At 37.1% G+C, this 14,284-nt stretch overlaps 1 protein-coding gene across 12 annotated transcripts in view; it reads right to left on the bottom strand.

The window, feature by feature from the left end:
- The window catches only part of PPFIA2 (PTPRF interacting protein alpha 2), a 374,197-nt gene that overhangs the window by 61,459 nt on the left and 298,454 nt on the right, over positions 1-14,284 (bottom strand). For all 12 annotated transcript variants that reach the window (XM_040989854.1, XM_040989864.1, XM_040989875.1 and 9 more), the window contains 5 exons: positions 13,923-14,058; positions 11,437-11,657; positions 7,641-7,878; positions 4,666-4,695; positions 1,113-1,243 (listed from right to left, as the gene is read on the bottom strand). In XM_040989854.1, coding sequence (XP_040845788.1) covers positions 1,113-1,243; positions 4,666-4,695; positions 7,641-7,878; positions 11,437-11,657; positions 13,923-14,058 — 756 coding nt within the window. The remainder of the gene's footprint in view (positions 1-1,112; positions 1,244-4,665; positions 4,696-7,640; positions 7,879-11,436; positions 11,658-13,922; positions 14,059-14,284) is intronic.

Below are 14,284 nucleotides of genomic sequence, written 5' to 3'. Positions count from 1 at the left end.
CCTTGCTGCGATGTTCTTTTCAGCGGGGTAAGTCCAGGGAGAGACACTCAGTGCACCTGGAGCTGGCACAGTAGCATAAAGGGCAGTGACACGATCAGGTTTGAGAGCAATTCTTTGTGCCCCGTTTAAACAGCCTTGTTGAAATTCACTATTTGTGTGCAAATAGCACATCCAGTCCTAACATCTGTTTCTTTATTTTTCCTAATCAAAAACATCGGGACCAATCGTAAGAAATATTAGAACTAATTAAAAACATGAAGCCATTACTTTAGTCCATGGGGTTTCTTGATTTTTCTTCAGTTGTCCTTAATATATCTCAGTTTTGGAGCCTAATACATTTACTCTAAAATCTGGGAGGGTTAAAGAAGCAAAAATTAAACTGTATGTCCTAATGATACACACATCTCACACACAGTGATACATACTGAGTCACTAGATTTAGTTCTTTCAACCATGGCCAAAGTAACAAGACACTAGTTTCAGAAGTAAATGGCAAACTTGGATATATTTTTATCACTATTATACAGGTCTGTTTGTAATTTTTCAGTCATTAGACATAAGAGCGTGTGAAGATGCAATATGACAAATAAGCTATTTCCCCAGCTAAACGTTATCTATATATCTTGATCAATGAGATTACTTTTTCCTTTCTAGTGTTTTTGTCTGAAGAGTTATTAATGTTAATAGTAACAGCATTCCCAAGGGACACACAGCTAGTTGTCTGTTGAAAGTAACTGAGACACATCCATCGACTTGTTAATTACTCTTAACATTGTAATCCAAATTTATAGTCTTATCCTAGAGTCCCTTTGGTTTTTGGAATTATTCCTAGCAAATCTTCCTTCTCATGTAATTCTATTTCAACAGGAAATTAAAAACCAAGAACTATTCTTACATATATCCTACCTAGTAACAAGACCACAAAGATAACAGGGAATTCGATTATTTCAAAAATGCTAATGGAGAGATTAAACAAAACAATGCCTTGATGGAGAATTCTGGCTCAATAAAATATCTTGCATAAAACTTTAAGTCATGGATTCTCTAACACTGGAAATGGGATGATTTTGGAAGGAGAGCGAGCACTGTGTGGTGTGCCCAGGTACACTTACCTCCGGGCCTCATTGTGGTGGGAAGAAGGGAGGGTATGAGTCATCCTGATGGCTCTAGGTGTCGGGGGAGGAGAAGTTTCACATTTAATTGTTGCTTTGTCCTCCCGACCATCTTCTTCCACCACTGCAATCTAGAAACAAAAGGCAACACATTCAAGTGAATTATTTTTACATTTGAAGTAAAACACACAAATGAAGAATCATTCGATAAAGTTCATTTGGATAATTTTCATACAAAAAACAGATATATGGAAAACTTGGAACTTACATATTACAAATATAAATTCACAGTTCTAGAGAGAGTGCTTTTGTATTATTTAAAAGTTAAGCCTGTATTGGAATAAATCATAGCAGGTCAGAACAAGATGTTGACTCCAGCTGTCCACTTCTGATCTTGCTCCCTGCTAATGGCCTCCCCAAAGCAGTGGAAACTGGCCAGAATTTGTGGTTCTTCTGCATGCAGGGAAGAGCTGAGTGAGCTTCTTGCTTTTAGCTGCAACCTGGCTCACCTTCTGCGTTTGCAGTCATCTGAAAATGAGCCAGTGGATGGAAGGTCTCTCTCTCTCTCTCTCTCTCTGTCTTGCTCTCTGATTTTACAAATTGCTTTTTTTTATATAAGTGAATAAACAACAATTAAAAAGTAGTAAATTCAGTAAACAAAAAATATTGTTTGCCTTAACAAACCCAACAGGTCAATGTCCAGCAGCTATGGGAAAGCTATTGTGACACAGAGATCAGGATAGTGGGAGATATACCTAAAAGGTATATTCTTTGGAAATTTGTGTTGAAAAAATTTTCTAGTATAGCTAAAATTAAAATTTTAAAGTTGTGTTCTCAGAAAAGGTCTTGTTTCCTTTCATGAAAACCTATTATGCATAAATTTCTGTATCAAAAGTAAGGATATTCTGTATATGAGAAATTTAATACAATTGTCAAGGCTTCTGTCATCTTTGCTAATTACCTATGATAGCTTTGGTAAACATCTTCATATGATTCTCTCTTGGCTTTGTACTGGCAGAGTGCACTAGGAGATGGAGCAAGAGAGAATAAGTTCCTTCGCTCACTGTTTCACTTCCTGACTGCCCACACAGCTGTGTCGCACTCATCAAGGAGCCAGGGATCTCATCTAGGGTGGCCTAGTGTGTGGCAGAATCCCAAGCACTGGGCCATTACCTACTAAGCACATTACCAAGCACATTAGCAGGGCATCAGCTTGGGAGGTATAACTTGGTCTCCATATATCTGATTTGGGATGCGAGCATCCCAAGTAAGGGCTTAACCCACTGAGCTACAATAACCTCTTCTAAACTCTTTCAAATGTGTACTGATATTTTAATAGTTTCATGGTTTCACATGAATCTTTTCTTTTTCTTTTTTTTAAAAGATTTATTTATTTATTGGAAAGTCAGATATACAGAGAGGAGGAGAGACAGAGAGGAAGATCTTCCATCCAATGATTCACTCCCCAAGTGAGCGCCAACAGCCGAAGCTATGCCGATCTGAAGCCAGAATCCAGGAACTTCTTCTGGGTATCCCACACGGGGTCTCCCACACGGGTGCAGGGACCGAAAGCTCCGGGCCGTCCTCAACTGCTTTCCCAGGCCACAAGCAGGGAGCTGGATAGGAAGTGGAGCTGCCGGGATTAGAACCGGCGCCCATATGGGATCCTGGTGCGTTCCAGGTGAGGACTTTAGCCGCTAGGCCACGCCGCCGGGCCCACATGAATCTTTTCTATGGTTGTTTCTTCTAAGCATAATCAGTTTTGTTTCCACCATTTTACCCCTGAAACACTTCATAAAATACTTTTTGCACTGCGACAAACTATACCCTCTTCCCAACATTGCTCTTCAAATGTATGCACCCTGCTGCTCTGTGCTTACACTGTATAAAGGAAGTGCATGAGAAAAGCTTTGGATTTGGAAATGGACATAAACTTTTAGTTTTTCTTGAAATTTCAATGGGTGGGCTGTTTATTTCCTCTTTGAGTATTAAACATATTCATCAACAAAATGGAACTCATAATATTTAGTTGTTCTTTTGCAGTGTGAGTGAATTCTATAGGTAATTTCTTACACTAACACACAAGAACCTTTAGGTGGTGTCCCGTTTCTCAAGGCCTTTCTTGCCCCACCTGTTTCCTCTCTGAATATCAAGACACTGCATTTCTGTATAGAACTTTACAGACTTTTTGTTTTCGCTAAACTTTTAACAGCCTACTCATTTTTTTTTTTTAGATTTCAAAATTTCTTTCTAATCTTTATAAATTGGTGTCAAGACCCAATAATAACATTGCACTTGGTAAATTTGATAGTTGAGAACTGACTGCTAGTGCTAAGAACATACTATAATACAGACATGTAATGGTTCAGAAGGAGAAAATTCCATCAGGTTAAATCCTAAAGCTAATAGAAATCCACTTCACAAATAAAAATAAAAATGTTACTGGATTCTAGGAGTTCCTGAAACCATAGTCCAGCTCACAGAATGTGTTTAAGCTCTAGAGAGTGGGTTGAATGTGTTATCTTTTCCATCTCTAGGTCTCTGCCTGCCTCCTTTATCTAACAATGTGTCAGTGGTAGATCAAGACCAGAACCCACTCTGCTTCCCAAGCCCATGTTTACTCTTTTGCTTTCTTTCTGAAGAGAAAGCAGTGTTTTAACTAGCATCTTTTGGTGTTCTTGATACTGTGGCATCTAGAGAAACTGCTCTTTGCAAGGTTAACAGCCACCTCCTAGGTGAGTCAACCTTTTATATATGCAAAGCCATCAGCTTGGATCCCTGCTCTGGATTAACTTCCCTAACCTGCTAAGACTATCCCAATCAGTCAAGTGGAGGCATTCCTTTGCCCCAGGCAATTGAAAGAAAACTTTCTGGCTATAAGCTAAGCCCTTATCTGCCTTATTTGTCTTTTCTTCTCATGCAGCCTGATGCTTCCCCAAGGCACTTGCCTTTAGAGAACTCGGAGTTACAGACTGATCTTCCTTCCACAATTGTCTCCAGAGTTTTCTCTCACTCTACTTAACTAACAATAAAACTAGCTTTCCCTACCCACTCCATACCCACCGTGCATTAAATTTTCCATTAATATTGTACATATTTAGGGGTTAGAGTTAGACATGTAGGAAACAAAACCCTTACACACTATGGAAGGGAATGTGAATTACTACAATCATTGTGGAAGAACAAGAAAATTCTTTAAAAAAGCAAAACTACTGTATGATCCAGCAATCAGACTACTGAGAATATTCACCCCGAAGACTTGAAAACTAGCTTGTGAAAACAACCAAAATTGTCTTTAAAATTCTTAATTCTACCATCTATAATTCAAATATTCAGTGAATGAGTCAGAATATTTAACCCACTTAATCTAGTTATTACCCCAGAAATCGTTCCAAATTATTTGCACTTAAACATTCAGTAGTCATATATATTTTTTAACATTTCTATTTTGTATCGAGATGCTTCAACTAGAGAAATGTCATTTTAAACTTTTGACAGGGGAAAAAAACAACAACATTCAACTAGCATTGATTATAAAAGTTATTTACTGTACCTTTCTCCGGTGTTTCCTTAGATCACTTGGCTGTGATTGGCAGTAATAAAAGCAACATAAAACAGAACTAATTAATGACTTTCCTTTGGCCATGTTAAAAGTTTAAATAGTGTCTACACCTCAGCTCTCACTTTTTTTTTTTTTTACTTCATTCTGTCTTTCCTAAGTAAGGAAATGAGAGCATTCCTGCTGAGAATTCCCTTAGACAAGAAACCACTCAGACGACCTGGTGACATGCATGTCTCTGTGACTGGGCCACCTGCACATGTGTTAAATTTGAGACATGAACCCTGGGCACTTACAGCACAGAGTGAGTTACCTGGAGTGAATCCAGTCAGAGACTGCCAGCGTAAGTGTGGCACCACATCTTCCCAAGACAATTCAGGTTGGAATGAAGGTACAATGCACACACATGGGGTTGCTTCCCCCATGCAGAGCCTTGGGTAGTCCTCAGCAGGGAAGCTATTCCTGGGGATCTCAAACTTCCTCACCCCCATAAATCATAAGCTCTGCAGTGTTCCCCTCGTGCTACTGCCTTGCCAAAGTTCTTCAACAGAATTTTTTAAATAGTTATTTTTAGTGGGAAAGGTGTTGTTTTTATCCCATTCTTTAGTCTACCTAGATGTTGCCAGTACACTATTGATACTTTTGGGATTCATTGCCAAATAAAAGTAAATATAATATTATCTATTATAAGGCTTCCATGTTTCAAATCATTGCACAATTCAAATAATACAGTGTTCTCAGTTTTTAGCATTCTGTTCATAAAATTTCAAATCATTTTCTGATTTTTTTCTATATGAATTATGTCCAATAAATCTATTTTCCTTCATATATATATATATATTTTTTACAATTAAAGGAATCCACCTATCTTTCATTATAAAATAATTTGAGTGATGGAGTCTTACGTGTGATAAGAAGTTTCTTGATTTCATTTCTGGCTTTGCTGAATTAGGTATTGAACACCTGAACCATTTCTTTATGCTTTAGGAAATGCTGTAAATGTTTCTTAAATATTCTAATTATAGTGTAATAATGTTATTTTATAACCTTCGTATGGATGACTACTCAAGAAAATGGATGTTTTTACTGTGTGTTTTTACTGCATTTTTTTCATACACATCTAAATGATTATAATTAAACCATTTTATTGCTAGGGAGATAATAATCCCATTAAAGGTTATGAGACTAATATAAAAATACTTAAAAGGGCAAGACGCAATGTTGTAGAGATGTAGAGACAACAGCATTACAGAAATAACTGAAGTGTTCCTGTGTGGATTGCAGACTACATGGTGTTCTTCCTCCTAAGAAACCCATCATTGTTAACCTAACAAGTTTGTAAACAACATGAGGCAGCATGTATTCATGTTAATAAAATCAGAAAGGTAGTTTCTCGATTTCTGAAATAGGTACATCTCGATGAGGCTCAGAATCTTTGCTTCGTGTTTCTTTTCTCCTACTGCACTGAATAAGAGTTCGTGTCCTATCTGGATGGCATGGTCCGGAATAGCTAGTCACTGTCCCGATAGGCCACTGTTTCTCTTTTCTGTTTTAAAAACATTTATGATATCAAATCTGAAAATGAGCATAAAATAGAGGGCTGAATGGCTAAGTTTCACCTGTTTGGTTTTGTTTGTTTGTTTTTCCACAAGGCTTTACTAAAAACTTCAAATAGTATTAAACACATACACATATACCATATACATATAAGTATGTACATGCATACTATATGCATATATGGTACTGGTACATATACACATGTACATGTATAGTTATATGAACTAACTTTAATTATTATGATTTAAAGTTTAGTTACTGGATTATACATTGTTTTGAAATATCTAACAGTAGTGTTTAGACGATGATTTAAGCTTGTTTATTTACGTGTATGTTCAAATGCAGGTGGATAGACTTAGGAGCTTGTGGTTTTAAAGTAGTTTCAGTCTTCTGATCACCAGCGTTATATGTGTATCGTTGATTATTCTCTGTTGTACTAGATTTGAATGGTATATAATAACCTATTTGGATTTTAGTTTTTGCGCTAGGTGGTTTGATTCTTAGTTTGTAAATTATTGTTAAGATAGCTAACTTTAAAATTAACAGCTTCATTTCAAAATATGGAAGTTTATCTAATTACATTTTACATTTTTCTAATTCTTAGCATTGCTGTCATCTTAACATTTATCCATATAATGAAAAAAACAACATAGTACATGTTTTTTAGTTTGTGTGAAGAAAAATTGAGCTTCTTTTATTACATGTGTTGAACACAGCATATTTATTCGTGCTGCCCACTTCCGGTGAGTTCTGCTCCTGAAGAAGATGATTCTCTCACATTCAGAGTTTATGAGAATGACATAAACAAGCATCATGGCATTCAGTAATCGACCCAATCAATCAGAGGTTATTCTATAATTTCCAGCATAAACTCTCTGAATTTCTCTAAGTTTTGCATGGAGGCACTTTCCATCCTGACTATAAAGATAAATGAAATAAAGAAGTAAAAGAGTAACATTAAGATACTTGCAAGGATTTGAAAACCAAGTTAGCAAATTGCTGCTGTTGCTTTTTTATGGTTCTTATGAAAGTTATGGTTAAATCACATTTTGGACATGGTGTTGAAAAATATTATAATACATAATAATTGTATTTGTTATAGTAAATGTAATTTGCATTCCATGCAACAGGTTGTAATTTATTAATGTAATACTGAGGTCCCTCCCCTTCACTCACCATGTGTCCTTGACAAAGTTGTAATCCCCACGAGGGTTACCATTTCCTCACCTCATAATGGAATTGAAAATTGTATTCAACGCATTGGATTGTGGAAGGAAGGGCAGAAGGATGGAAGGACAGAAGAAAAACGGAAGAAAGAAAGGATAAAAGAAAACCACAAAAAGTCCTGAGGCTAGAGGGAACCCAAATTAACTTCGTGTGAATTCATTGATTCTCTGGACAGATCACCGTACCAGTGTCATGACTCCCATCCGATCCATTTCCCGGGCAGGACTTCGCGGGGTGAGCTTTGGCGTTGAGTGTCCGCTGGGGGGAGATGAACTGGCCAGCGAGGAAGCTGTCACAGAGGCCGTGATGGAGGTACCTGGGTGGACTCTTGCTAAGTTCAGGCCTTCCAGGCTCACACTGGCCACGCGATTCTCAATTTCCTCAGCACGCAATTCTGTAGATTCTTTTTCTTCTTGAATTAGCCTGGGAGACACAGTTTAATTTTGATCCATCATATACTGCTACAAATAGTAACTGGAATTCATAAAATCAATATATTCTACCTTGTAACCCTTTTATGTAAAGTCTCAACAACTTTCAATACATTTCTGGCAACTCCGAGCTGAAATTTGAAAGTCTTCTTGCCAAACGATATTAATTCCTGCCCACTTTTGATTTAATCTTCTTTACATGTTACCATCAACCAAAACCATTATAAAACTTGACAGCCTGGTTAATGAGTACTGTTAATCCTAATATTACATTTGAATTTACAATCCACTGTAAAAACACTTTTTGAAATGTAAGTCTCCATGAAATTATTATATCTTGCATTATACTCAAGTAAAAGGTTTAATCTATAGGCTCCTCAGTGAGTGGTCACACATAATTATTGTACAGCCAAATAAAAGATAATTATTTTTAGCATCACATCCACCTAAGCCGAGTCTAAATAAGTGTTAGGTACTTTAATTATAGAGATACTGTTAGATACTTAAATAGATGAAGAAAAATATTTTTTAAAAATCTTGATGTAAAGGCTTTGGGGAAAGCCAAGCCTTAGCACTTGCCTATGTTACTTAAATAGGGAGAAGCTTTAAGAATATTTTATAATTAGACATTACATAGTTTCAAAGAATAAAATATGTAATGTATGTAAAATATGTAAATATGCTGTTTAAGTACAGTCTACATATATTTTGCATGTTGCTATAATGAAATTAAGTATATTATATATTGTGAAAAGGAGATATGTTTTTAAAATTGTTTTAACTTTTAAATTCACTTTAATAGAGTCAATGTGATGCGAAGATACAATTCTAGAACATACTGGTATTCCCTCGGGCTCTCTTCCCTCGTGAAAACAAACATTGCTAATGTTTCTCTTTTTACTCAAATGTTTTTTGATGATCCTCCATGACACATAACTCATAGGATTAAACTTATGACAATGGCAGTTTTCTTTTTATATACACAATAACAATGGGAATGTCATTTGGCAAGAGAAACAGTTACTCGTTCTGTACTGCTGTTACTTAGTTTATGGTTGTTGTTGAGCTCCATTTATCCACCTGACTTTTTCTTGAGCAATAGCTTTTTCATGATTTTCTTCCTGTGCCTTCATTAACTTCATTTTGCAATGCTCCCAGTTTTCAAGTAGCATATGTTAACTGACTGAGAAGGTTGTGCATTATCTTATTCCAAGTCACTGAAACAACTCATCTTTGTGATTTTTTTTTAAAGAAGTGGGTATTTGGTGTAGCACTTTTGATGCCATTGGCATGCCCATATGCCACGTTATATCCTGCCTGACTCTACTCTTAATTCCAACTTCTTGCTAATGTGCACCTTGGGAGGAAATAAGAGATGGCTCAGATACTTGGGTACCTGCCATCCACTGATATATGTGGATTTAGTTCTTGGCTTCTGATTTTCAACTAGGTCAGTCTCAATGATCATGGGCATTTCAAAAGTGACCAGCTGAAAGATGATACCTCACTCTCTCTTCCTTCTCCCTCTCTCTTTCTTTGTCTCTTTTGACTTGAAATAAAACAAACAAATAAATATGTAAGCATTTAAAATCTTGCTTAAAAACTCTGGGGCTAGGGCCCGGCGCAGTGGCGCAGTGGTTAAGGTCCTTGCCTGGAACACCTGGGATCCCATATGGGCGCCGGTTCTAATCCCGGCAGCCCCGCTTCCCATCCAGCTCCCTGCTTGTGGCCCGGGAAAACAGGATGGCCCAAAGCTTTGGGACCCTGCACCCACGTGGGAGACCCGGAAGAGGCTCCTGGCTTCGGATCGGCATAGTATCGGCCGTTGCGCTCACTTGGGGAGTGAATCATCGGATGGAAGATCTTCCTCTCTGTCTCTCCTCTCTGTATATCCGCCTTTCCAATAAAAATAAATCTTAAAAAAAAATCTGGGGCTAATATTGTGATGCAGCAGGCAAAGCTACCACATGTAATACCAATATCCGTATTACATTCCAGCTGTTCCACTTTCGATCCAGCTGCAATTGGTCTGGAAAAAAGCAGAGCAGGATGGCCTACGTCCTTTCACCAGTTTACTCAACTGGAAGACGTGGAAGAAATTCCAGGCTCCAGGTCTTGGACTGGCCCAGCTCTGTGTCCATTTGTAGAATGAATGAATATATGAAAGATCCGCTCTCTCAGCCTTTGCTTCTATTTCTGCCTTTCAAATATATATAAAAAATACATCTTAAAAAAAATTCTTAGAGACAATATATTGTACTAAATGATAACCTTAATTATTCAAGGTCAAGACTGTTATCCTGAACAGAATAAGAGTCTGTGGACAGAAATCGGTTGTTATCATGGGTATGTACTGATATTGTTGGTGACAGCAGAAAACACAATGACATATACCTAGATATTCATTTTTGTTTTACAAGTTTATTTACTTATTTTTACTTCTTGATGTCTGTAATGCCAGAACTAGGAATCAGGAAGTCAGTCCAGTCTTTCACAAGGACAGAAGGAACATTACTACTGATACCTAGAGTCTACATTAGCAGGATGCTGGAGTCACAAGCAGGAACCAGGCATCCAACTCAGGAACTGTGACTTGAGTAGGACACGGGTTCCTAACCCATGTTTGCAACATAACACCCAATGTATGCTTCATACTTGATTTTAAGCCAATTTAGTAATTCAATTATTAGAGGAAAATCATAAGAAGCTGCTGTTCAAGTGTAAGTCATGTTCTATGTTTTTCTATTGATATTAATTAAAATGTCTTGATTGCTTTCTATGTAATAAGAAAGCTACTCAAACTCAGACATAACGGTATAGATAGCTCTGCCTTTCTTGTCCCCTGTTAGAGTGCCTCGGTTTGGGTCCCTCTCTGCTCCCAGTTCCGGCGTCCCAGGAAGCAAGAGGTGATGGCACAAGTAGTTGGATCCCTGCTAATCACAAGGGAAACCCCAACTGACTTCCTGGCTACCGGGTCTTGCCTGGTTGTTGTGGCCCTGGTGAAACAAACTAGCAAATGGGACGTCTCTCTTTGTTTCTCATGTAAATAACAAATAAATCAGAATAATTTTAACAAATGGCACATTTCTAGGTGTTGTAAAAGTTGCAATCTCATTAAGGAGTCCCTGAAAATGGAGATAGTAGAGTGAAATTTATTCTTCTATAGGAAATGAATGTACTGTTTTCATACTGTGCATTGCTTTTATAATTATGTGAAATGAATTTGAAAGATATAGATGTAGAGCCCCATTAGTATCCTATTCCAATAAGAAATGGTAATTTGATACTTATTATTTTGTATAAACACAAATATTGTGTATTTATATATATTTCAGACATGTTCCTTGCAAAGGCTGTTTCAGCTTTCTATAGGATATAGACAGACATGGACGCCTTGCAAAGATGCACAGGATGTGTCACATGGCTCAGATCTAAAGTCTGGGATTTTTGCGGATCTAACAATCTCCTGGATGAAGACAGTGCTGAGAACTACAGTTTTGTCATCAAGGTATTTTCATCGTTGTACACTATCAGCATTAGCTAGACTCACCTGATCTCTTTGTTAATTGCATCCAGTTGTTCCTGAAGCATCATGGCAAGGGTCTGGGCATCAGAATGACCACTTGGAGAGAGAAGATCCATTGAGCTAAAAATTGTGTCTCTGTCGTCATCATCGATATCAGACATTTCAGTGTCACTTTCAAAAGGGTGGCTGCTTATTACTGCAATTTGCTGCGTTCTATTCCACTCATGATCCCCCAGAGACTTTACCTGAATGGTAAGTGAAAATGTTCAGTGTTTATCATATCACACATGTTTAAAGCACTAATCCGAGAAACAACACAAAGTTCACATGTTTACTTTGTTTTCCTGGCAGAAATAGAACATTATTAACATTTAAATTTTATTGGTTTACCAAAATCATTCCTTGACATCTTGAATATGCTGCATATTGATTGGGAAATCAATGTCAACATTTTTATTATAGTTTGGAAGACAGAGTTACATAGAAAGAAGGAAAGAAAGGGGGAGAGAGAGAGAGAGATTTTCCATTCACTGGTTTAGTCCCCAAATGGCCACAGTGACTAGAGCTGAGCTGGTCTGAAGCTGGAAGCCAGGAGCCTCTGCTGGGTCTCCCGTGGCCTGGGGCCATCTTCTGCTGCTTTCCAAAGCCATAAGCAGGGAGCTGGATCAGAAGTGGGGCATTCCCAACAGGAGCCAACTCTAATATGCCATCACTGCAGGGGAGGATTAGCTTGCTGTGCTTTGGTGCCAACTCCCGCTGTTAATATATTTAATAGGCCAAGGTAATAAACTTGCTTATGATTTTTGGTTCAATCAATTTCAAGGTAACAAAGTATTGACACTTGCAAATTTTCCCTTATTTTCAAATACAGCAACTTCTATTTATTTATAACTCAAATTTTTGAGTTTGATGCTAATTAGTCTTAACTACATTTTCCTTTTTTTTAAAAGAAAGATTTATTTAATCTTTATTTCAAAGACAGATTTTACAAAGAAGAAAGACAGAAAGAGTGATGTATCTGCTGGTTCACTGCCCAGATAGTTGTAACAGCTGGAGCTGAGATGATCTAACGCCAGGAGTCAGGAGCTTGTTCTGGGTCTCCCACATAGGTGCAAGAGCCCAAGGACTTGGGCTATTCTCTGCTGCTTTCCAAGCCATAAGTAGGGAACTGGATCAGAAGTAGAACTGCCAGGACTAGGACCAGTGCCCATGTGGGATGCTGGCACTAGAGGTGGAAGCTTAGCCTACTACATCATGTGCAGGCCACATCTACATTTTTCTTACTAAACACTAAGAGCATGGATACTGTTATACTGTAAGACTATACAAGAATTCTTCCTCAAATCTTTAATTACACAGATTTGAAGGAAATATTGCAGGTACTTAATTCCATCATTGCTACATTGGCCTCTTGAACATTTCCTTGGTTATTTAAACCTGATAACATGGCCATTTCTTTTCTTAAAAATAAGTTCTAGATCTGATTATGAATTTTAACTATCAGACCAGTAGTTCTCAAGTTGTGGGCATAAACGAGAGGTACTAGAGATTTCTGATTTTTAAGAAAAGCTGGTCCTTCTTTTATTCAGGTCGAATGCAGTATAGATAGGAACATGTGATCTCGTCCAGAGTCAATTTAAAGCCTGAAGACATGATGTAACATATGTGTTACACACTGTTTGGGGGCTGAGAAGCACTAATATAATTGCCACATCATAATGGGAAACTGTCTGTAAGGAACTTGATACAATTTCTGTTTATTTACTTATTGATTCAAGAGTCATTGGATTTCTACTGTGATGGACTTATTTACACACAACATACTGTTGCTAGTTAGAACCAAAGGTGTCAAGAGTCTGCACACAAGGTGGGATGGGTTAGAAAATTTTCATATATAAAAATAGTTGCGAGGACAATTAAATTTAAGGTACAAAGGAACTATATTTTTGGCTATAAAATACAACTGCATTATTTACCAAGGATAACTATAAATTTTAAGCTTTTGATTAGACAAAAAAATTAGTACTGCAAATCATCAATAGTTCTCCAAACACTGGATAATTTATGTACATCTGTCAAGATGTTTTTGAAGTGGCAACTTTAGAATAGTTAGTTAGGTTGAATTAATAAGTCATAATATTCCTTAACACCCTAAGGAAATAAAAAGCCATTTTTCTGGAAATAACATATAGGTAAAGCACAGTACATGAAACCACATTCAAGTTCTGACTTCCTCACTAGATCACTCCTGTGATTTTGAATATTTAATCTTTCTGAGCATCAACCCTTGTATTCTGTCAGCATATACTTAGTGCCCACTTCATAATGTTGCATGTCTAAATACATGGAAAATGATTAATCAAAATTTCAGCACATAATAATTGATTTATATTAATTATACTTTAAAAAATATGTCATATTCCATGAGCCCAAGAAAATTGCTCTCACTTCAAAATCTTTGTGTTAATTCAGTCTACTTAATTTAAACTGTCAATAAAAATATTAATAACCTTTGGCTCATCTCTGCGCACACCCATGCGGCCTCTCCTTGGCCTTCTTATTACTTTAGTTGTTCTGTAATCAGACTGGTTGTCCACCAGGGATCCAACGGAATACCGCAACTCAGTGGAGGTGTCTAAATGAGTTCTGGAAAAAAGGAAACATATGTAAGTTTCAACATACCAGAAAAGATTATACCCTGCTTAACTAGAGATAAAGCATAAGCTCTCAAGGAATTAAAAATTAAGAAAAAATATGGTCCATTCTCATGATTTTTGAGGTCTGCTCAGAGACTTTAGTCAGAGGTTCCTGCCTAGCTCTATTATTTTTAAAAGTGTATTTATTTATTTTTATTATAAAGGCAGATTTACAG

This window comes from Ochotona curzoniae, unplaced genomic scaffold (genome assembly GCF_017591425.1).
Source record: "Ochotona curzoniae isolate NIBS_2020 unplaced genomic scaffold, NIBS_Ocur_1.0 contig_1014, whole genome shotgun sequence".
NCBI lineage: Eukaryota > Metazoa > Chordata > Mammalia > Lagomorpha > Ochotonidae > Ochotona > Ochotona curzoniae.
Note: the sequence above shows the minus strand (reverse complement) of the source record. Positions and strands in the feature narration are given on the sequence as shown.